Raw genomic sequence first — 22252 nt, 5'->3', positions numbered from 1 at the left:
TGCTTGTCTATATGTATTTTATAGAGCTGCGAGAAAAATGGAAGTAACCTTGTATTTTGTCAGCATATTCACTAAGTTTTCTTTTTCTTTTTTTCCCTCTTTTCAGATATTGTTATAAACAATGCTGGGTAAGTAAACATGAAAATATCTTCCTGTATGATTGTGGGATGTTACTTTTGTGTAAACACTATTTCGTCTTCCATTTTGGTTCTCCTGATTATGTTTTTTAGGATTCTAAGAGACCGGTCTTTTGTTCGGATAAGTGATGAAGATTGGGGTGAGTTGATAAACTGTGAAATTAACTTAATGTGTGAAACATGGAAGGTACATGTTTGTTCAGGCAAGAAAAGAGTGGGAAGGCTGTCTCTGCCAGATCAGAGAATTATTTTTGCCTTGAGAGATTAGTTATAACATGCTTGTGTTCACTTGTCTTGTGTTCAGCTTGCAAACCAGATCTGTGCTGCAATGCATGGTAGGTGGGTGAGTTTCTCAAGGGAAAGAAAGGCCCTAGTTGCCCTTCTAGTTGCTGAGTGAAATAGAAAAAAGAGCCATGTGAGAAACACAGTACAGTTTTTGTGAACAGAATGCATTCCTAGCACCAGCACTGACTGAATGCTAAACAGGGTTGAAAGACCCAGAACTAAAAACAGAGGAAAGAAAACTCACGTGCCAAGAGACAGAAGAGAGCACGGGCAACCTCCAGTGAGTTGGTAGGTCCGCACTACTAAACTAGTAGAGTAGTCTTCTTTAAAAATGGCGTAGCTTTTGTAGGCCTTTCGTGACTCTGTTCAAGGGCAGGAATTTTGGATGCTTGTAAATTCTATACAGATCTCCATCCCAAGAGGAGGAAGGTGTGGTCAGTGTGTGTTCAGACAAACACTTCAAAATGGTCTTTAAAAAAGAAAACAAAACTAGCCTTTCTAGTCACAGTTTCAGAATGTGAAGAGAGTGTGTTTTTTGTCAAGAAGAAACAAATGTTGTATTTCAAATGTGCAGACAAAATCCTGGGTATATTAAATTACAATTAACTTGTTCCTAGATATAATTCATAGAATTCATTTGAGGGGATCCTTCCTTGTCACCCGAGCTGCATGGAATCATATGAAAAATCAGAAGTTTGGCAGGTAAAAATTTAAGTGTCTTTTTTTTTTTTTTTTTTTTTTTCAGTAAGACGTAGCAGTCTGATGCATGTCTTTATGTTAAAAAAGGAGTTTTGCATCCTTTTCTTTCAGGGTCACTGGGGTTGAACAAAAATCAGTCACATGTGTAAGCACTTTCAGTTCTGTCCTCCTGCCCCATCCACTTTTGCAGGTTATGTCCACATAGATGGTGATATCCCAGTCAGGAGCTGTAGGGTTATAAAAATAACACTTCATTTCATTATTACTCACTAGAAATGTGTCTTAAATGCCTGTTACTGCAAGTCTGAGAGGTTCTTCTCCTGCTCTTTATACAGATGACAGGTGCATACACTTCTGCTTGTGGGTCTTAAGGGCTTGTTTTTTTTTTATTTCCTTTTGGGCAAAGGTATTTGACGTAGAAGTCGTGGCATGTTGCCAGGCCCAGAGAGTGGTGGTGAACAGAATGGAATCCAGCTGGTGACCAGTCACCAGTGGTGTTCCCCAGGGGTCAGTGTTGGGGCCCATCCTTGTTAACGTCTTTGTTGATGACTTGGATGGGGGAATTGAGCGTACCCTTAGTAAGTTTGCAGACAACACCAAGGTGGGGGGACGTGTTGATCTGCCGCAGGGTAGTAAGGCCTTGCAGAGGGACCTGGACAGGTTGGGTCAGTTGGCAGAGGCCAATGGGATGAGGTTCAACACTGCTAAGTGCCAGGTCCTGCACTTGGGGCACAACAACCCCAACCAGCGGTACAGGCTTGGGGCAGAGTGGCTCAAAAGCTGTGAAGAGAAAAGGGACCTGGGAGTGTTGGTCGATGCTTGCCCAAGTGGCCAAAAAGGCCGATGGCATCCTGGCTTGTATCAGGAACAGTGCAGCCAGCAGCACCAGGGAGGTGATTGTCCCTCTGTACTCTGCTCTGCTCTGGTGAGGCTGCACCTCGAGTCCTGTGTTCAGTTTTGGGCCCTTCACATGGCCCAAAAGGACATGAAGGCCCTGGAACGTGTCCAGAGAAGGGCTACAAAGATGGTGAAGGACCTGGAGCACAAGTCCTATGGGGAGTGGCTGAGGAACTGGGGTTGTTTAGTCTGGAGAAGAGGAGGCTCAGGGGAGACCTCATTGCTCTCTGCAACTGCCTGAAAGGAAGGTGTGGGGAGCTGGGGGTCGGCCTCTTCTCACGGGTAACTAATGATAGGACTAGAGGGAATGGCCTCAAGTTGTTCTGGGGAGGTTTAGGTTGGAAATGAGACATTTCTTCTTAGAAAGAGCAGTCAGGCACTGGGACGGGCTGCTCAGGGAGGCAGTGGAGTCACTGTCCCTGGGGGTGTTCAAGGAAAAGTTGCATGTGGTGCCTAGGGACATGGTTTAGTGGGTGATATTGGTGGTAGGGGGATGGTTGGACCAGCTGATCTTTGAGGTCTGTTCCAACCTTTATGATTCTTTGACTGTACGTGCTAAGTTTGTTTCTGTATGTTAGTTGAAAGGGTGCAGTGACTTCAGATCTTTATTTTTTCTGTTTTTGTTGCATTTATCAAAACAGTGATGGGATTATGTTAATCTTAACGGCAGTGCCCACATGCCGAAAGCTATATTAATTTCTTTATCATTCTGTGACCAAACTAGCGTTCGTTCTCATTCCAGGGAACTAAAGTAGAATGGTGAGGGAAGAGATCAGCATGCAGAATACATGGGGAAAGTCTAGGAGTTGCAACCATTTAGGATATGCTTCTCTGGGCTCCTTTTAGGTATTTGCTCAGGTAACAGTGGTACTTTGTACTTCTGCGGTTTATGTATAGATGTGTGCCATCTGCAAAATGCCTGTTTGGTATAGATTTTGTAACTTTTTTTGTCTTCGTGATAATGAGCCAGCACTTGAGACATATCTCTTTATTAGATTAAGAACAGTGGGTTGTTGCCAGTGAGGCAAGTGAAAATAAAAGATGAAATAGATTTTGGTCCTAGATATACAATGGGCTTGTAGTAGACTCGAAGTGATTCTGATAAGGTTTCTTTTAAATGTGAAGGTGTAGACACTCTTTTTTCTTTTGGGTTCTGTTTTATGAGAAGACATGCAGCACAGTGTTATCTTGCCTCAGAACAGCTATAAATGTCAGTGACTTTAGATCTGTCTTGTGAACAGTTCAGTCATCTCCACAACCATAATGTTAGCGAACAGCAAAGGGCAAGACTTGGTGAACTTCTTTTGCTTATTTAATGCACATTAGGATTCTTTGAAGTTTTCTGTGAATTCAGTAAGAATGCTTTTTCGTATGTTACAAGGTAGATAAAAAGGTGAAGTCATTTTCAGTAAAGTTAGTTTTTCTGACTGCTGAAGTCATTTGTTATTAATATCGCCATTTGAAGTGCAGTTAGAGCAGGAAAAGAAAATACGTTCTTCTATGCCATAATTTTGTCACAAGTGTATATTCTTGTTTCACGGTATAACTCAGAAAGGCACATGCTTTTTTCTGCTATGACAACTCCTAAGGATTTGTCCAGTGTTTTGTATCAGTCAGACACTGAAAGGACATCTGATTGTTACCAAAAAAAGTGCTTTGATTCCTACTTCCACACTTTGGTAGAATACAGAAAATATAATGCCAAAGCTGGAAAGTACTGTTGTGAAGAATTAAACAACTTGAAGTCATGTAACTTCTCTTTCTTTTCCCTTAAGGATAATTATGACTTCCTCAGCTGCTGGAATTTATGGAAACTTTGGTCAGGCCAACTACAGTGCTGCAAAACTTGGCCTTTTGGGTCTTTCGAACACAATTGCAATTGAAGGCCGGAAGTACAACATCCACTGCAACACCATTGCTCCTACTGCTGGATCCAGACTGACCCAGACTGTCATGCCACAAGGTGAATTATTTAAGGTGTATGTGTGCAGACATTTTTTCAGTGGATTGAAGAACAGCTAAGTTTCTTATTAGAAAATGCAAATCTTTTGCACTTGAGAAACTGCTAATTCATTATTCTACTGTCTTTTGGTCTTTGGACTGTCAACTGACCGGTTGTTGTAAGGAATCCTTATCTTCTGCTATAGGATATGAAGCAATTTTTGTAATTTGCAAACGCAATTTCATGTAGCAAGGCTTTTTAATTACAGTCTCTTCCAAGATCCTCCCTGATGTAGTGAAAAGGCTTGTTTGTTTTGTTAGATGTAGAATGATGTATGTGCATAGGGGGTCTGAACTTCCAGTATTGTCTGATTTACAAATACCATTTTTACACAACATGTTGTGTGTGTGCTCCTTTGTTTCGTGATCAGCAGCATGCAATAATGAGCAGAGTTACCTAGTATGTTTTTCTGTATTGCACAGCTAATAATCTTTGAGTACTTGAACAAGTTTTAATAGAGCGTTGCACTAAGAAGTCACTGTATGTGTATACTGACTAGTGTGTTACAAGATTCAGCTGTGTGTAAAGTATAAATTTAGGATAGAGTGACTAATTTTTTTGGCAAATGACCAGAGAAACAAAAAGCAGTCAAAGCAAGAAAACTCTGTAAAAAGAAATTGCTTTCAGAAAGTCTTCTAGTCAGCTTATTTCATCCCCCAGCCCTACTTCTTTTGCCTAGTGACAGGGAAAGTTCAAAGCTAGCAGAATCATTACATTTTTCAGACTGACATAGAGTATAGCAAAGAGTAATATATTTTGTATAGTTATACTTAGGTTGAATACATGGTTTTGTTTAACTAGTTAAGTCCTATGTAAAGAATCCTGCTTTAGGTCTAAATAGTCCAAGTGATCAGAAAATCTGGTGTCTCTATAGGTTGTCAGTGCCATGGATTTATTGCACTTACCTAAGCGTCACATATGTGAGCTTACAGCCCAGAGCTCTTGAAGTTTAAAGAGGTGTTCGCTAGCCGGAATTCCCCAAAGACTTTTTACGTAAAGTGATAAAACTGTCTCCTAATTTTCTTTCTCAGTCATTTTAAGATGAATGAGATTAGGTCCCATAAGATGACTGCAGCTCTGATTGCTTAATCCATACCTGGTTCCCTCTCTCCCTATCCTGTTTTTCGAATGCTCTTGAGAGGTTTAGACTCCAGTGCTTCAAAAATATTTTCATATGTCTTGTAAAATTATCCTTGGAAGCTTAGTTAGTACTTCCCTGTCATCCATTCTTAAATGTCTGCAAGCAGCTATGCTGTAGTATTACAACAGTTGTGTATGTTCAACTTAGTCTATTTAGTTTTGTTCTTGCTAGAGTTGTACAAAAGTTTGCATCTTTTTCCTTTTTTAAAAAAAAAAAAAATTACCACCTAATTCTGTATTTAATAATGGATTAATAGCATTAGTGATGGCACTTAGTGTTAACTTCTGACACTAAATGGTGTGTGGCATGAAATGCGGTACTTTAGAAAACCTTACAGCTTTTGTTATGTACTTAAAAATAATCATATTAAATGGAGTTCTGTCTCCTGTTACCTTTGTAGAACTTTGAAAAATAAACTTCCGTTACTTCACCTTTGCTGTTAAGGAAGTGTGGGTAATGCCAAACTTTTCCAGCTCTTATCTCTGAGAGTGTATTTGAAAACGCTAGCTGACCTTTAGCTCAGCTACAGTTACATATCTATTACTTTTGAAAGAAAAGTATTCTGTAAGCTGAAAAAAGAAGCTAAACAAATTCGATTATGCTTTTCAGAAAGTGGGTAGAATGCATGCTAAGAGCTGCCTAGACAACAAATTTTGGTCCATGACAATTTCTCCATTTTAAGATTTTCTTCCATGCCACATAACCATGTAAATCCAAAGAAATCGATTGATACATAAATTTAGCGGGGCTTATAATTCCCAATATATCCCTTAGAAACCTTGACATTTACAAACGTGATGTTTCTCAGATCAGCAGCTGCAATTCTTTTCACATTCTCTTATTTATAACTCCATAACAAATAGAAAGGGAAATTGCTCAGATAAGTCTCCGTGAGGCTTTTGTCTGTCTGGCTTGCCCTTGTTTGAGGTTGCCAGCAAGATGGAAATATAGCAAGGTTTGATGAAAACATATTGTATTTCTAATTTATGATTTTCCCCCTCAAATTTATTCCAGATCTGATCGATGCTTTCAAACCAGAGTATGTTGCTCCATTAGTTCTTTGGCTTTGTCACGAGAGCTGTATGGAGAATGGCAGTCTGTTTGAGGTAATTTTTCATTCTTTCTTTTTTCTGCTCCTTCCTGCCACCCATCTCTTTCTCTGTCCCAGCTGCAAACTGATATTTGCTTTAGCCTCTGCAGTCTTAACCTTTTTTTGCTGAAACTGAATTAACATGGGAAAAAACACATACTCAAAGCACAGATAGAAACATTCACCTTGTGGTGCTGTTTATGACAGGTAAGTCAGATAACAGCAAAGTTATCAAATTCTGGTGTGAGCTCAGATATACTGATTGATCGCTACAATTCTTATTGTAACCTTATATGTTTGAAAACATACCAAAGCAACAACTTCAAAAGGAAATTTGTGTTTTTATAAATCATTCAAACACAGAAATCAACTTGCAGGAAGGGTGAATTATTTATGAAACACACAGGTACTTTTGTCATATTGCTAGCTCATAAATTGGATGGAAGATGTTGTCATGTTCTTAAAATTTTGTTGCTTATATTCCATTATTAACATTCAGTTAGTGGCAGTTCAGAAATTTTTATTATGTTGATTTTGTTCTGAAGTATACTTTTGTTTTCTTGCCTCATGAAAAGTTTGCGTAGTTATATGGTAAGTGGATGATTTTTCTTCTTCTTAACAGGTGGGAGCTGGATGGATTGGAAAATGTAAGTACATTTTATTGCAAGATGAATTTTGGTTTCTGAATTGACAGCAAGCAAAAGTATGCAGACTTTGCTGTTAACCTCTGCTTAAGACATTTTAATTTAGGCATAGAAAATAAGCAAAGATCTAGCATTCTCAGGGAATTGGTTATTTTAAATACAAGTTACAAATTTTGCTATACATGGAGGAAGCTGGTAGCTTAAGAAGGGGTTCTGTTATGATTTGAGCTGATTAGTAGTAATTGGAAACGTGCCTGACTAGTCTTTAATTCTTGGATCAAAGGCTATAGATGCAGTTAAGATTTTTTTTTTTTTTTGAGGGGGGGGGTCCTAAGTGTACATTTCTGCCTCGTCTCGATTCTTTCAATTTTTCATGGTATAAATGTAGCACATACTGGCAAACAGGCTGTGTCTTAGATGTTTTTCACCTGTGTTTATACTGTTGTAAAAATGCTAGTGATACACATTAACAGTTGGAAGTGATTTGTCTTCTAATAACTGGTAGCTATGCCAGGTAAATATTGAGTGACTCCAGTAACTAGCTTAAATATGCAAGTCAAGAAAATTCACAGATAGTGCTGAATGCTTACCAGGTGGAAAACTTCATTCAGTCTGTGAAATGTCTTTCCTAAAGACATTTGTTGACCCTAATCCTGACATTATTTTCCTAAACTGTTAAGGGATTTTCCAGTGTACATGAATATCGTGAGTTGGAAGGGCCATTTAATTCAAAAAGTGCTTTCTCCTTTTTTCAAAACGTGTTTTGTCCACTTCGGGGAAGAAGAAAAATGAACAAAAAAGTGGATTTTGTGTATTTCTCACTAACTGTAGATGTTTTTATGGCAGTGGAATAGCTTTTTCTGTATTAAATAGATTGAAAAAATTGGGGCGGCAAACCTCTTGCTGCTCTCCACAAGGAGCTGACTTTTGATGCAGCTGAACGTCTCTGGCTTCTCCTCATATCCGTGGTCAAAAGTAAATACCATCCTTTATTATAATAATGGCTCCTGTTCCTGTCCCTAAAATGAAAGCAGGTTGCTAATGAGGTTTATTCATTGTCTACTGATAACTAAAAGCAAAAACAACATGACAGTTTAAGGATTAATTGCAGCCTTGGGAACCTGTATCCTCCCAGAGCTGATTTCATGTTAGCTTTAACAGTTTCTCTCAAATGGCAGTATTGAAATATGACTGCAGGGACCATTTAGAGATGCTGACTACTGGTATAAACATTCTAACATAGAAAATGAATCTTTTTCACATTTTCCATATAGTTTTCCAATGTTTTCAGGAGATCCCTAACTAGTAGTAGCCAAAATCATATCAGAAAAGAATGTCTGTAGGTGCATACTAGCTACAGTATTTCACTAGACAGAATCTGAAAACTGATGTAATAGCATCTGTAAAAAGCAGTCTGTTGTTGGCTTTAATGAAATTTACAACCAGTGCTATTACTGTTCTAAATGCTAGTGAAAACCAGTGAGTCGTTTTAGTAAAGCTCTATGTTATACTGGTGAGTTAGATTTGAGTGCATTTAACCTTTCCTCTCTTACAGTCTTGAAAGTAGTGGCCTAGATGAAAAGTGCTCTGAAGAAATTAAATGTTCTTTTTGTTTGTTTCTTGCTGTGACAGACAGCTTGAACTCTGTTCAATGTCTCCCATTTCTGTTCTCTTAATTAGTGCGCTGGGAGCGATCCTTGGGTGCTATTGTCAGAGGAAAGGATCAGCCAATGACTCCTGAAGCAGTGAGAGATAAGTGGGAGAAAGTCTGTGACTTTGATAACGCCAGCAAGCCCAGAAGTATCCAAGGTAAAACAGACTGTAATAATGTAGAAAGTCAGGGCAAGAAAACTTTGAAGAGAACATTTTCTTAACAGACACTTGCAAAAACTTTATTTCTAATAAATAGTCTAAAGAACCATTTAGTTCTTTTGTAAATATGTCAATCATGTACAATTTCAGTTCAGTTAGATCTTTTAAAGGCAACTTAGGTGTTTTTATCTGTAGAATTAAGACAGCCATCTTAAGAGTCAGTTTTCTAACAAGGTGACGTTACTGTCACTTGGTGTACTGCAGCCAGATTACAGGCAGTGTGTTGTTTGATTAGACACAAATACAGGTAGTAGCAGCATAATAGAGAGGTTATACATGCTTTTCAGTCCTTAAATCTTGGTTTGTGTTAGCCTTTTCCATACGGAAAAGTTCTTCTGGTTAAGAAGTCATTTGGTATCAACAGCAAAGCGCCTTCTTGGACAACATCAACCCCTTTGCTAGTGACCAAGATGACTGTGTCTTTGAGTGCTTTCTTTCTTTCCTTCCATTGTTCCTTGTTTCTTTTTTTTTCTTTTTTTTCTTTTTTTTTTTTTTCCAAAATGACACTGATCTTTCCTGATATCATACTTGCTTCCCTTTCATATTCCAAGCTTTCTTTGTCTTTCTGGTCTGTCTGACCTGTCTCTAGTAAATACTTGCCATAGTTTAGTTTGTATGGTTTATTTTTTCTATGACTGCTTACTGAGACTTCTCAAGATGTTAGTTACCTTTACTGTTCATTAATATGTTACATGTGCTTAGTATCCCTGATTTTTTTATAAATGTGGTTATTTAGGCCAATAATTTGAGTATTTGTCAAATTAGGAAATGACAGTGTATACATGTAGGGGGAGAAAAAGGTATCTGTATGTACAATGCCGATTGAATTTCAGAGATTTTTAGATTGCTAAGAAGCTCAGTAGATGTTTAAGATGTTGGTCTTAAAATCTGCTAACGGATTATATTAAAACTTTAGGGATATGTTTTCTATCTGCCTGAAACAAAACCAGAGTAGCAGACTGTCCTTTATCTTGGATCTTGGTGGAGGAATGTAACCAGCAATATATTAGTTCATTGTCAACTTGCTGATTGTTTTCACTGATCTTCCGTTGCAGAAGTCCCATTTTCAAATGTATTTGAGTTTATAAATGTTCTTCCCTTTGTGGAATGGTATCTTAAAAAAAAATGTAATTCCAGCTTTATATCGTCTGATCTGTTCTCCAACCTGTCACATAAAATATATAATTTTTATTAGTTGCAGGCAAAAACAAATGTTGTAGAGAAACAGGTGTAGGTGGGAATTTCTTTTGCTTCAGCTTAAGCACTGTATATGGTAGCATCTTCCTCTTGATGCTATCTGGAGATAAAAAGAAAAAAAAAAAAAAGAATTTTGACTCCTGAAGTAGTCATGCTTACAGTACAACATAACAGGTTTCTGCATTTTCTTACAATTTTCTTACATTGTTAGTCTGAGTCTCCTGTGCAGTGTACATGCATTAGCTTCTGTTTTGTTATGAAGTTAGACTAAATACAACATTGTCATTTTACTGACATCAAGCCAGAGATGCTGCTAGGATAAATGAAATAATTTGTGTTAATTCCATGTATATAAGAATTATCAGAACGGTTGAGTAAAATGTTGAAGACATTGTCTGAATAGATTTAATTTTTCAGTTCTATACAAAAAGTTTTTCATACTGTCAATATTTCAACTTTATTGCTTGAAGGCACTCAAGTGTTAAATTAGGGAAACTAATTAGAATACTTGCCTTAAAAATGGAATGCTACAATACCTAGTATCTGCAAGTTAAAATGCTCCCAGAAGATTTCATTAATTTAAGTAACTTGCTGGGAAAAGCAATCATGTATTAACCATTATGTGTAATTATAAAGAAAAAAATACTAATTAGATAAAGTATTTGCCTGTAATATACTATAAAAATTGAATAATCAGAGATGTTAATCTTGATTCATAATGCGAACATGCTGGCAAGAGTGCTTTCAATCTCATTCATTGTAGTTTGCAAAAACTAGGAGCATTGTGTATTTTGGTTTTGTTTTGAAAGATAACGTCTCCTACATCTTCACCAACTATATTTAAATTACTTGGATTTGTTTTTTTAACATAGAATTCTCTTTTTTTGCAAGCAAAAGGTGAAGTCATTCTAAATGAAAGGCTCAGCATATAATGTATCATGCATCTAGAATACTTTCTAGCAAAACACTCATTTGATGTATAACTAGAGCATGTTCCTAGTTGTGTATTTCAGCTAAGGGTGTTTTGCTGGTGATATACAAATACTGAATGCTAAATGGAAATGCTGCCTCATCTTCCTGTTACAGTAGTGGTCTTTTAAGAAGCAAAATGATTGGATTCTTTTTCCTTAAAACCAGCTTAAGTGAAAATAGGAACTTCCTTTTCCACCTTTTTTGAGTTTAAGCCCTTCTTCAATTTCTAAGCTTAGTTTGTTCTCTCAGGATGTAAACTGAGTCAAACTAAAAAAAAAAAAACAACTCTTGCTTGTGTACCAGCATGTGATTTTTACAGGGCTTGAACTCTGTAAAACTAATAGGAAATAGCTAATTGTCACTAAACTTAGCAGTTCATTTTTGATTCAGTAGCTCTTTGTTTAGTGTTCATGATAAGGGGCACAGTAAAGTGAACTTCCTTGGTAGTCAACCTATATCTTTTTCTAGAGCAGCTGCTGATTGTGCGGTAGTCCTTGCCTCCTCCTACCCCAAAAGTTGACGTGAAGTAACAGACTATGCCTGTCTTTGCACTTTGCTTTTAATGCCGTAAGTGGCTTTCTTTGTTCATTGTAGCCGTTCTTTAAACTTTATAGGCTTATTACTTTATGTACTTGGAGAAGTTCTGGCAGTTCCTTTTGTACTTCCAAACAGTTTCAGGTATAGTCTTGTTAACTAGCAAAAGGTACAACTACTTGCACAATCCCTACATGATGTCTTGCCTAAGGAAGCTGAAGAAATTGAAGATACAGTTTTGCTGTTACGTATTCTCCCACATTTTCTTTACCAGTATTGGAAGGTAAACATCTGTTTAACCCAAGATGAAAATGCCATTGCCTCGGAGGCAGCAGTGAATCTGCAGTAACTTGTGTTAGGGCTTTTTCCTAACTTAGATTATGTTACTTTCTTACTAATGTTAATACTGAAATCATTTTAGCTTATTTTCTATTTCAGAACAAGCTAGAAGTCTTTTTTAAGAAAATAAGCAGAGCATAATCTGAGTTTTAAGATTAGGAAAAAGAATGAAGTTACAGTGACTTTCTACCTTCCTGTTAGTCAGCCAAGCCACTGCAACCAACACTCTTAGGCAGCAACAATTGCAAAATGTGACTGGCTTAGCTTGTACTATAGAAGGTTTGATCAATGTCATTTACAGCTGTCTCTAGCCCGCTGACAAATTTGTCAAGGTAACATGATCCCATGTTTTGAGATACTGAGAGGTCCTGGACCTCTCTGCATAAAGACAGAATTAGATGTGATGCAGAAGCTTCTGAATGTGTGGTTGCGTACAGCTGGTCACAGTTGCATGTTACAATGTGCAGTGTTACGCTTCTATTGCCTCTCACAGAGCTAGATCTGGTAGCCCTTGCCCCCACAAAGCACTACGTGCTCTTGTGTTCACACAGAATTATAGAATGACACAATTACCTAGGTTGCGAAAGACCTTCAAGACCATCAAATCCAACCATCAGCCTGACCTATGTGTCCTGTCACTAAACCATATTCCATTATAGCCGTGCCTCTTAAAAACCTTCAGGGATGAGGACACCGCCACCTGCCTGGGCAGCAAGTTCCAGTGCTTGGCCATTCTCTCCATGAAGAAAATCTTTGAACTGTTCAAACTAAACTTCCCCTTATGCAACTTATTTTTTCACATCCCATCACTTGACACCTGAGAAACGAGTCCAGCCTCCTTGTGGGTACTTGCAGAGAGGGAGGTCTCCCCTTAAGTGTCATACTCTCCAGGCTGAACAGCCTCAGTTCTCTCAGCCACTCCTTGTATGTCTCATTTTCTTGTCTCTTCACCAGCTTCATTGTCCTCTGTATATGCTTGAGCAACTAAATGTGCTTCTTTTAGTGAGGGACCCAGAACTGAACACAGTATTAGAGGTGTGGTCTCACCAGTGCTGTGTACAAGGGGATGGTTGCGTCCCTAGTCCTGCTGGCTGTGCTACTTCTGGTGCAGGCCAGGATGCCCTTGGCTTTTCTGATCACATGGGCACGCTGCTGGCTCACTTTCAGCTGGCTGTCAACCAGCACCTCCGGGTCATTTTCTGCTGGGCAACTTTCCCACTCTTTCCCAAGCCTATACCACTGCATGGGGTTGTTATGACCCAAGTGCAGGACCTGGCACTTAGCCTTGTTGGAAGCCACGTGGCTGGACTTGTCCCATCGATCCAGCCTACCCAGATCCCTCTGCAGAGCCTCCCTACCCTCAAGTAGATCAACACTCCTGTCCAACTTGGTGTTGCTTGCAAATTTACTGAGGGTGCACTCAATCCTGTCATCCTGATCACTGATAAAAATGTTAAACAAAACTGGCTCTAAGAATGAGGGCTGGGTTTTGCCACTGGTGACCAGTTGCCAACTGGATTGAAGTCCCTTCACTAGGGCATTTTGGGCCTGACCATACAGCTTGTTTTTCACCCAGCAAACTCTGCACCTGTCCAAGCCATGAGCAGCCAGATTCTCCAGGACAATACTGTGGGAAACAGTATCAAACACTTCACAGGTAACAACATCCACAGTCTTTTCCTCATCTGATAAGTGGGTCATCTTGTCATGTAAGGAGATCAGGTTAGTCAAGTAGGACCTGCCTTCCATAAACCCATGCTGGTTGCATCTGATCACTCCGTTGTCCCATGCGTGCTGGATCATGACATTCGAGATGATCTGCTCCATAACCTTCCCTAATACCAAGGTCAGACTGCCAGGCCTGTTGTTCCCCAGATCTTCCATTCTGCCCTTCTTGTAGGTTGATGTCGTATTAGCTAACCTCCAGTCAGCTGGGGCCTCCCTGGATAGCCAGGATTGTTGGTAGATTAATGAATACGGTGTGGCAATGAATCTGTGTGTTCTCTGCCACCCGTATGAGGCAATTTCTTGGTCTCCCACTTCTTCAGTTTCAACCTCTATTATAAAAATATGAGCCAGTTTCAGTTAAATCTAGTATCTTGCTTTTATGTACATGTGTATATGCATTTTTGATTGTCTTAAAAGATGTGTAGGTGCAGAAAACAGCTTGAATATTCTTGCTGGATGACTTTTTTGCAAGTTTCAAAGGTCATTCTCTGGTATAGAGCAAATGAATGTAAAACACATTGATGTGTATGTATATCTTTAGATGTATATGTAAAGAAGTATTTTGCATACAAGAAGGAAACTATTCCAGCTTCAACTTCTGTTTCCATCATACACATTTGAAAAGATTTCAAACACTGGTTCTTATTCCTCTGTAATTAAGGGTTATGGTTCATAGGCAATGTACCCTAATTAGAAAGTGAGAGGAATACTTCTGGAAAAAGCTAGGCTTTGCCATGACAATTTTCAACCTTTGCTCTTCAGGTTAATCTTTTCCTGATGTCTGCTAATCATTTGCTCTGTAAGAGCAGGTCATGCTGTGGTAGTGGACATTGAAGGTTTCAGAGTTCAGTAGTGGAATAACAACTAATAAAACAATTTATGTTAAAAATAGTGATATTAATGAAAAGGTTTCCTGCTTTTTTGTTTTTGATAAAAGTGTTCCTGTCATACTATTTCTTGAATCTTTAAAGGACCATACTCAGCTTGCCAAGTCATATATTAAAAAGTGGAAATTGTCATTATCTACTTGTGAAACTTCAATTTCAGACATCCTCACACATTTAGCTGACTGAAACTTCATGCTAATATACTACTCTGCGCTTCTTTCACTTCAGTACACAAAATGAAGACTACTGAAAACATCCTTAACAGTGTACAAACAACACTTATCTGTGTTTGTAATCTTTTCTGGCAAGCTGTTAGCTCATAACAATGTACTTGATCACAACCTTTGTACTTCTTAAAGCAATAATATGATTTTTGTGTAACTCTGCCTAACACAAAGGACCAATACCTGATCAGCTGCTAGAATTTCACTGTAAATCTAATGCTATAGGTGCTAGTCCAGTTTATTATTTCAGGCAGCAGAAGGCCAATGAAGACTGAAATGAATTAGTATGTTGAGTCACATCAACTGCATGCTACTCTAGCAGTCTCTGAAAGATGAAAGTAATATAGGTGGGCTTCTTGATGGGAAAAGTTACGTAATATAGTAATTCAGGGAAAAAAAAATACTCCCCCTCTTAAAAAAAAAAAAAAAAGGCAAACAAGCTTTACTTTACTGCCTGTTTTTTGTGATGTGTACTGCCTGTTTTTTGTGAATTTTTTTGGCTCGCTTACATTTTTCAGGCAGTCCAGAGGGGCATCTTCTTAAAGGTAGTTTTTGATACTAAAGAATGAAAATGACCATTAAATATAACATACACTTTCTATTGGTACCTCTCTGAAACATAAAGCATAACACATTTTCTCCCAATAACTCTCAAAAAACTTGGGCCTAGAGCTAAAGACATATCTCATGCTGTTAATGTCTTTGTCTTTAGAAATAAACTCCGTTGTTCTTAAAAAAACAATTCATCTTAAAAGATGGCTTTTTCCAAATATACCTTATAATATACCAAATATACCAGTAAACATCTAACTAAAGGATTCTGGTATGACACAGTTCAAGTACTGTTGCTGGTTACAAATAAAGCAGTAAGGCAGAGTTTAAATAAAAGAAAAGAATGGTTTTAATGGGGCCTTTGGTGTTAAAGGTGAACCCCAACATATCACCTTAATGTTTACCCAGACGCTACCTACTTGACCAACTGAGAGTTTGCTCAGTTGAGAATTCATTCACTGTAGTACGTTTTAGAAGAAATAAGTTTTCTCCTCTTCAGTCACAGAATTGTCTAGGTTGGAAGAGACCTTCAAGATCATTGAGTCCAACCTCTGACCTAACACTACCAAGTCCTCCACTAAACCATATCCCTAAGCTCTACGTCTAAATGTCTTTGAAAGACCTCCAGGGATGGTGACTCCACCCTGGGCAGCCTGTTCCAATGTCTAACAACCCTTTTGGTAAAGAAGTTCTTCCTAATATCCAACCTAAAACACCCCTGCTGCAACTTTAGCCCATTCCCCCTCGTCCTGTCACCAGGCACGTGGGAGAACAAACCAACCCCCACCTCACTACAGCCTCCTTTAAGGTACCTATAGAGAGCGATAAGGTCACCCCTGAGCCTCCTCTTTTCCAGGCTGAACAAGCCCAGCTCCCTCAGCCGCTCCTCGTAGGACTTGTTCTCCAGGCCCCTCACCAGCTTCGTCGCCCTTCTCTGCACCCGCTCAAGCACCTCGATGTCCTTCTTGTAGCGAGGGGCCCAAAACTGAACGCAGTACTCGAGGTGCGGCCTCACCAGAGCCGAGTACAGGGGGACGATCACCTCCCTAGCCCTGCTGGCCACACTGCTTCTTATACGAGCCAGGATGCCATTGGCCTTCTTGGCCACCTGAGCGCACTGCTGGCTCATATTCAGCCGACTAGCAACCAAAATTTTTATCAACCAAAAAACCACGGATTTTAGTATTCTACACCGTGTTTAAATTACCATTTGCTCTAGTAGTGTTAGTATTAATGTATGTCATTGCATGGGTAATACATGTTGGTAGTCTTGTTTTGAGATTTCACCATCAAGAGTGGTATGTGTGTTCCTGCATGGAAATGGATTGTGGATCTGAAAAGTTGGTGAGATATTTGGTTTTACTTGGGAATCAAAGCTGTATTTTCCCTTGAAGATTTTAAAGCAATGTGAAAGCCTTGCTTCTGCCTATGCAAGAAAGGTAGAAACAGTCTGTTGCTTTTCCCAGCAACTCGTTATTGCTTTTCCTTCATTTCATGAATGATAAAAGAGAACCCTTGTTAAAGGGTTCTCATAAATTACAGCTCTTATTTTCCACATTTTAACATTACATAAACTTACTTATCTTTAGCAGCGATGGTGACAACTGTGTTTGTTTGGTAGGTAGGTCTTCTTGTTCATGAGATTTGGGCTACAAATAAACCATTATTATGGTTCTGGCAGTGAGTCTGGGAAGCAAGAAATTGTTTACAAAATCAAGATTCTTTAAGAGGATATTCAGCCAGCAGGGTATTTCGGGGAGTGCCACACAGCAGAGCAACTTGGTGCTAACCCGAGAGGCAGTGCAAGTCAATACGGGTACAGGAGTTCTGAAATTCAGAACAGCTCCAAGGTAAAGGTAGTTGAATAATGATTTTGTGTTCATCTGATTTAAGCACTTCTATGTGTGTTTCTTACTACTTCTTGTCCAACTCTCCACTTCTTTCAAATACAAGAACGTTAAATACTGATTTTAGCATACGGAGCTTTGAGGAACAAGGTACTCTTGATGGTCAGCCTTTACCAGAAATGAGTTCTGTATCTCATCCATGCATCATCTTTTTTGTAATCCTGGGATTACAGAAGGTCCAAGTCTTGGTTACTCAGTTTGAGTGTGTGGGTTTTTCTGTATAATGTGATTTGGGAAAGAGAGTAGCTAGTCGGACATGTAACTTGTTACTTGTATAGCAAATAATTTTAAAGGTAAGAGAAGCAGTACCAATTTTCAGATACTCACTGCTGAGGCAGTTGAAAAAACAGTGTTCAATATCTTCTCCTTAGTACTGTAGTTCAGGGAGTTATAACAAAAGTATTTACTGACATACTCCTCTTGGCCTGAATGGTGGTGGTGTTTCAGGCACTGGAATTAAGTAGATGTCTTAGTTGATTACTTGGAGCTGATGGAGCAAGTCGTGCTGGTCTTAGTTGGGACAGAGTTAATTTTCGTCATAAAGGCAAATGTGTTGCTGTGCTTTGGATTTTTAAGAAATCAGCGGTGATAACACAGAAATATTTCAGTTTTTGTTGAGTAGTGGTAGCACAGAAAAACTTTTCTGCTTCTCTGGTTGCCCTGCCAACAAGGTGGCTGGGGTTGCACCAGGAGCTGGGAGGGGGCAGAGTCAGGACAGCTGGCTAAGGCTGGCCAAAGGGATGTTCTATGTCATATGAGGGTGTGCTCAGCAGTAAAATCTGGGGGGAGAGGAGGAGAGAAGGTTGTTAGAGGGATGGCATTTTCTTCCCAAGTAACTATTGCTGAATGGTTGCTTGAGAGTGGGAAGCAGTGAATTAATCAGTTCTTTTGCCTTGCTTCCACATGCAGTTTTTGCTTTATCTAGTGAACTTTATCTCTTTATCTCAGCCCATGAATTCTTACACTTTACCTTTCTGATTCTCTCCTGTTCCACTGTTTGGGGAGTGAACAAGCAGCTAGCTGTGTGATACTTAGCTGCCTGCCAAAGTTAAACCACAACACAGTTACAGAGACCACTTAGCAGCTATTACCTGGATGTCTGTAAGGAAGCGACATCATGCTCAATTTGCACAGGTTTACTTACTGTGCTTAAAAATAAATTGAGAAGCTGTATCTCATTTGCTGGCACGTTTGTTTTCTGTCTAATTGGAGTGTCTTATTTACAGGTATTTTCAAGTAATATTTTTCAATTGCTCTTTCTAGAGTCCATAAGTGTATTGAATGATGCTCTAAGTCAGATAGAGTCTCAAGGGAGCATATCCATGAATTCCACAAGCTCTGGATCAGTGGCCTCTTCATCTGTTAATACAGTGAGTACCTCTGTCTAACAGACACACTCAAAGCTAGTTGAAAACAGCTTAGACACATGTTCTGATGGTGATTAACTTCTACTCTGGCTTGCTGTCTGCAAAAAGAAGGTAGTAACCTCTGAAGAAAAGAAGCTAAATAAAAAAACTTACCCAGACTTCAGTTTTCATTTTTCTTACTGTTGATGGAAAAACTTGAGACTAAATAAACCAAATAATGTAGAATACAAATGCTTGTAAATTCTGTAAACCTTTTTACCTAGGTGTTGTTCAGAAGAGGAAGCAGAGGACACATACAATGTGTTTTTGCTCTGTCTCCTTTTTAAAATATACCTAGTTTTCCCTCTTTTCAATTTTGTGATGGTATTAACTATTTCATTCATGGTTTGTTCCAGAAAAACTTACATGTTACTGGGAGCAGAGACATATTAAGTTATACCATTTACTCTTGAAGTAAATTGCTAGCAGCAAGATATAATGCATTATTATATTTGTTGCAGTACAAGCAACCTTAATCTAGCATTACTGTATTTTTATTTCTCATGCGTCATGTTTACATGCAACTATACTTAAAAAAAAAAAAAAAAAGTTCAAATGTGAATTTTGTTTGATATGAGAATTATAGAAAGAATGCAAGTGCAGTGTCAAATACTATGAAGTTTTATTTTACACTAATCTGTAATTTTCAGACCAACATCGTTGGCCGGCAATTGACTACCAAGGTGTATACATATACTCACTTAGAGCCTATTCTATATGCTCTTGGTGTGGGAATGTCAACTAAGGATCCAGATCACCTGAAATTTCTCTTTGAAGGAAGTGAAGAGTTCTGCTGCTTACCTACTTTTGGAGTAATTCCTGCTCAGACTTCAATGTTTGATGGTATTCCTTCTCTTCCAGGACTAAATATTGATCTTGCAAAGGTATGGAAGAGCTAAGTATCTAATCTTGTTTGTCTTCTGTGTAACTATAAAATTGTTTTAATTAGTACATTTATAATATTAATAGGTGCCCTCAATTTTAGAAAAGGAAAATTTGGTGTTTATAGTATTGCATTCTAAGAAATTATTTATTTCACTTATACAAACTATATCTTCATAAGACAATATGAATTATGAGTTTTGTGTTAAATTGTAGTTTGTGCCTACTGTGTTTTTATTAAATTCTCCAAAGCTTAAATCTTGCTTTGAAAGTACTTGCCTTGAAAATACTTTGAAAATACAATGTAAAATTAGGGAAAAAACAAACAAAACAACAAAAAAACCCCCACACTTCTTGTTTCTTTGTTTATTCTGAACACTTACTAAAATATCTGCATATTTCCTTGCCATTGTGATTGTGCACAGTGGGGGGCAACTGAATACATTGTTGTTATAGTGTTGCCTGTCTCTACATAGATGCTGCATGGTGAGCAATATCTGGAACTGTATAAGCCATTACCAACCTCAGGTCAGTCCTTTTATATTGCTGATTTGCTTGTCACTATGACAACACGTCTTGTAGCCACATCATAAGCACAAATATGGAAGGTCTGCTTCCAATTGTATTTTTTTTTTTTTGCATATTTTTTTACAAGGAGTGAGGGGGAAGAGAGGATACCTGTTGCATTATTGAAGGAATTCTGAAACACTGTTTATGGGGTTCAGTGGTGCTGTTCTGTAGTGTATTTAGTAAACTTGTGCCTAATCTGAAATAATAAAAGCAAGTATCTACGATTTTTTTTGTTCATTTGTTTTTTCTGTAGTTGGCCTGAAAAGAAATGTGCCAAATATTAAGAAAATACATAACATGCAGGTATATTACACATAAAATTTGATATCAACTAGCAGAAATTTTAATTCTTTCTCTGAGGTTGTATCATGGTACTTTTGGGATGTTTACCAGAAAATTCTTTGGCTGTGGTTCATTCTTGTGCCTCTAAGAGAAATAGATTTAAACTATATCTGCAAGGGAGTAATGAACATCTTTATGAGGAGGGTAAAAGTCACTTACATTTCTTCCTGTAAAAATTAAGGTATTAGTTACTGTTTTAAAAAGCACCTTTTGTAGATCGCTGCGTTTTCCCTGATTACAGCACTTGAGAGATGCTCATTAGATTCATTCAGGATACACATGCATGTGTCTGGGTTTCCTCATTAGTTGTTTTCGGAAATAATTTTTTTCAGATTATAGAAGGAAAGAAATCTTAAAAGCAATGGATTAATAGCATATCTTAGAGAAACAAAATAAGGTGTGTGAAAATTTTATTAATTTCAAAGAAGGCTGATAATTGTTAATGGATTTTCAGTACTTATAAACCTGTTTGTTTTTCCATTCCATAGGCTGACCATATAAGTATGTATGGTAACATCTTTCTAGAGCAATAGTTTCTTTAAAGGCAAACTTCATAAATGTACAGACCCAGGACCTGAGTTGAGCTGCTGTTCTGTAAAACTGTAGTTGTCTCAGCCCTCTTGAAATCTGTGGACAAACCATATGTGGTAGAATCTGTTTTGGACTTAGTGAAGTGATGTATTCATGTTTGAAGCATGGTTTGCGTTTAGCTCTGCATACACGAACCGTTGCAAGATTTAAAGGAAAAAAAAAACACAACCAAACAATCAAGATTGGAAAATATTACCACTTTTTTATCATGGTGATTGTGATTATTATGACTTTCATTATGATAATTATTACTATAAAAATAGTGTATCAAGACTGATCTGTGAAAGTTCTTGAAGCAAAACTTAGTGATTCTAAAATACGTACATGTTCTTATTGCCTTACAGGACAACTAACTTCAGTTTCAACTATTGCTGATATACTTGACAAAGGTTCGGGAGCAGTCTTGCTAATAGATGGTGAGAAAGTTTATAATTTTCTTAGGGGATGCAATGAAATTTGAGAGGCTTATTTTATAGCTGTAAGAGTATCTGCCAGCCTTTCTGCGGTAAAGACTTGTACCTTTTTAAGTTCTATTGAGAGCTGAGAAATGAGCTAATTATCAGTAGCTGTGTAACTGTATAATGTCATTGTACTTGGGCAGTTAAGGTACTAAAATTAAGAACACTGTTTTTTGGAAAAAGATTTCAGAGAAGATTTGATTTCTTCCTGTGTTAAGTGGAATAGTGCACTGTGCAAACTGAACAAAGTTCTTATTAATAATAGTTAGCCTGGTCTGAAAGTAGCAATTTTAGCTAGAGGGCATTTGTCCACCAAAACCCTATTTCCTTTCTCTTGGATACAAGTTAAGGGATCAGTACATCTCTGGAAGTTGATAAGTTGTTATTTTCTGAATTTTGGTATCTTTAGGTGTGGTATGCCAAGGACCTTGAGAAATTAGATTAGTAGATTAATGGGCAATGTCTGTTCTTCTATTAGAGATTTTAATCTCTAATAGAAGAATCTCTAATTCCTCTTGTATTTTTATACTTCCAGTTTATAGATAACATTTTTTAAAAAAAGATATTAATATTATTAATATAATAAAATATTAATATAACATTTAAAAAGACATTTAATATTCCTTCTCATTGTGTTTTGCTCTGTGTTGTGCTAACATTAATTTTATCTGTCTTTCTGTGACACACAAGCTATTTTTGTGAACAGAATGTTAGTGACTTTAAATTCTTTTCAGAACTGGAAATGGTCGTTAACAATACCATAAATTTCAGTCTAAAATGTAAAGGAGTGGAGTAGGCATGAACTGGAAATAGGAAGCTGAATCTCAATGATTCGGTGTAAGGAGTTTAACTTCTGGAACAAATAACCTTAAAATAAACTTGTTCTGGAGCTTTTT

General features: G+C 37.9%; 1 protein-coding gene across 1 annotated transcript in view; it reads left to right on the top strand.

Moving 5' to 3' along the window:
• HSD17B4 (hydroxysteroid 17-beta dehydrogenase 4) overlaps positions 1 to 22252 on the top strand; it is a 60872-nt gene that overhangs the window by 6741 nt on the left and 31879 nt on the right. The window contains exons 5-15 of the mRNA XM_032205977.1: positions 107 to 128; positions 231 to 277; positions 1040 to 1124; positions 3794 to 3981; positions 6176 to 6267; positions 6874 to 6898; positions 8576 to 8704; positions 18371 to 18477; positions 19164 to 19397; positions 19872 to 19923; positions 21243 to 21314. Coding sequence (XP_032061868.1) covers positions 107 to 128; positions 231 to 277; positions 1040 to 1124; positions 3794 to 3981; positions 6176 to 6267; positions 6874 to 6898; positions 8576 to 8704; positions 18371 to 18477; positions 19164 to 19397; positions 19872 to 19923; positions 21243 to 21314 — 1053 coding nt within the window. The remainder of the gene's footprint in view (positions 1 to 106; positions 129 to 230; positions 278 to 1039; positions 1125 to 3793; positions 3982 to 6175; positions 6268 to 6873; positions 6899 to 8575; positions 8705 to 18370; positions 18478 to 19163; positions 19398 to 19871; positions 19924 to 21242; positions 21315 to 22252) is intronic.

Source organism: Aythya fuligula, chromosome Z (assembly GCF_009819795.1).
Source record: "Aythya fuligula isolate bAytFul2 chromosome Z, bAytFul2.pri, whole genome shotgun sequence".
In the NCBI taxonomy this organism is placed as follows: domain Eukaryota; kingdom Metazoa; phylum Chordata; class Aves; order Anseriformes; family Anatidae; genus Aythya; species Aythya fuligula.
This window is presented reverse-complemented; position numbering and strand designations above follow the sequence as displayed.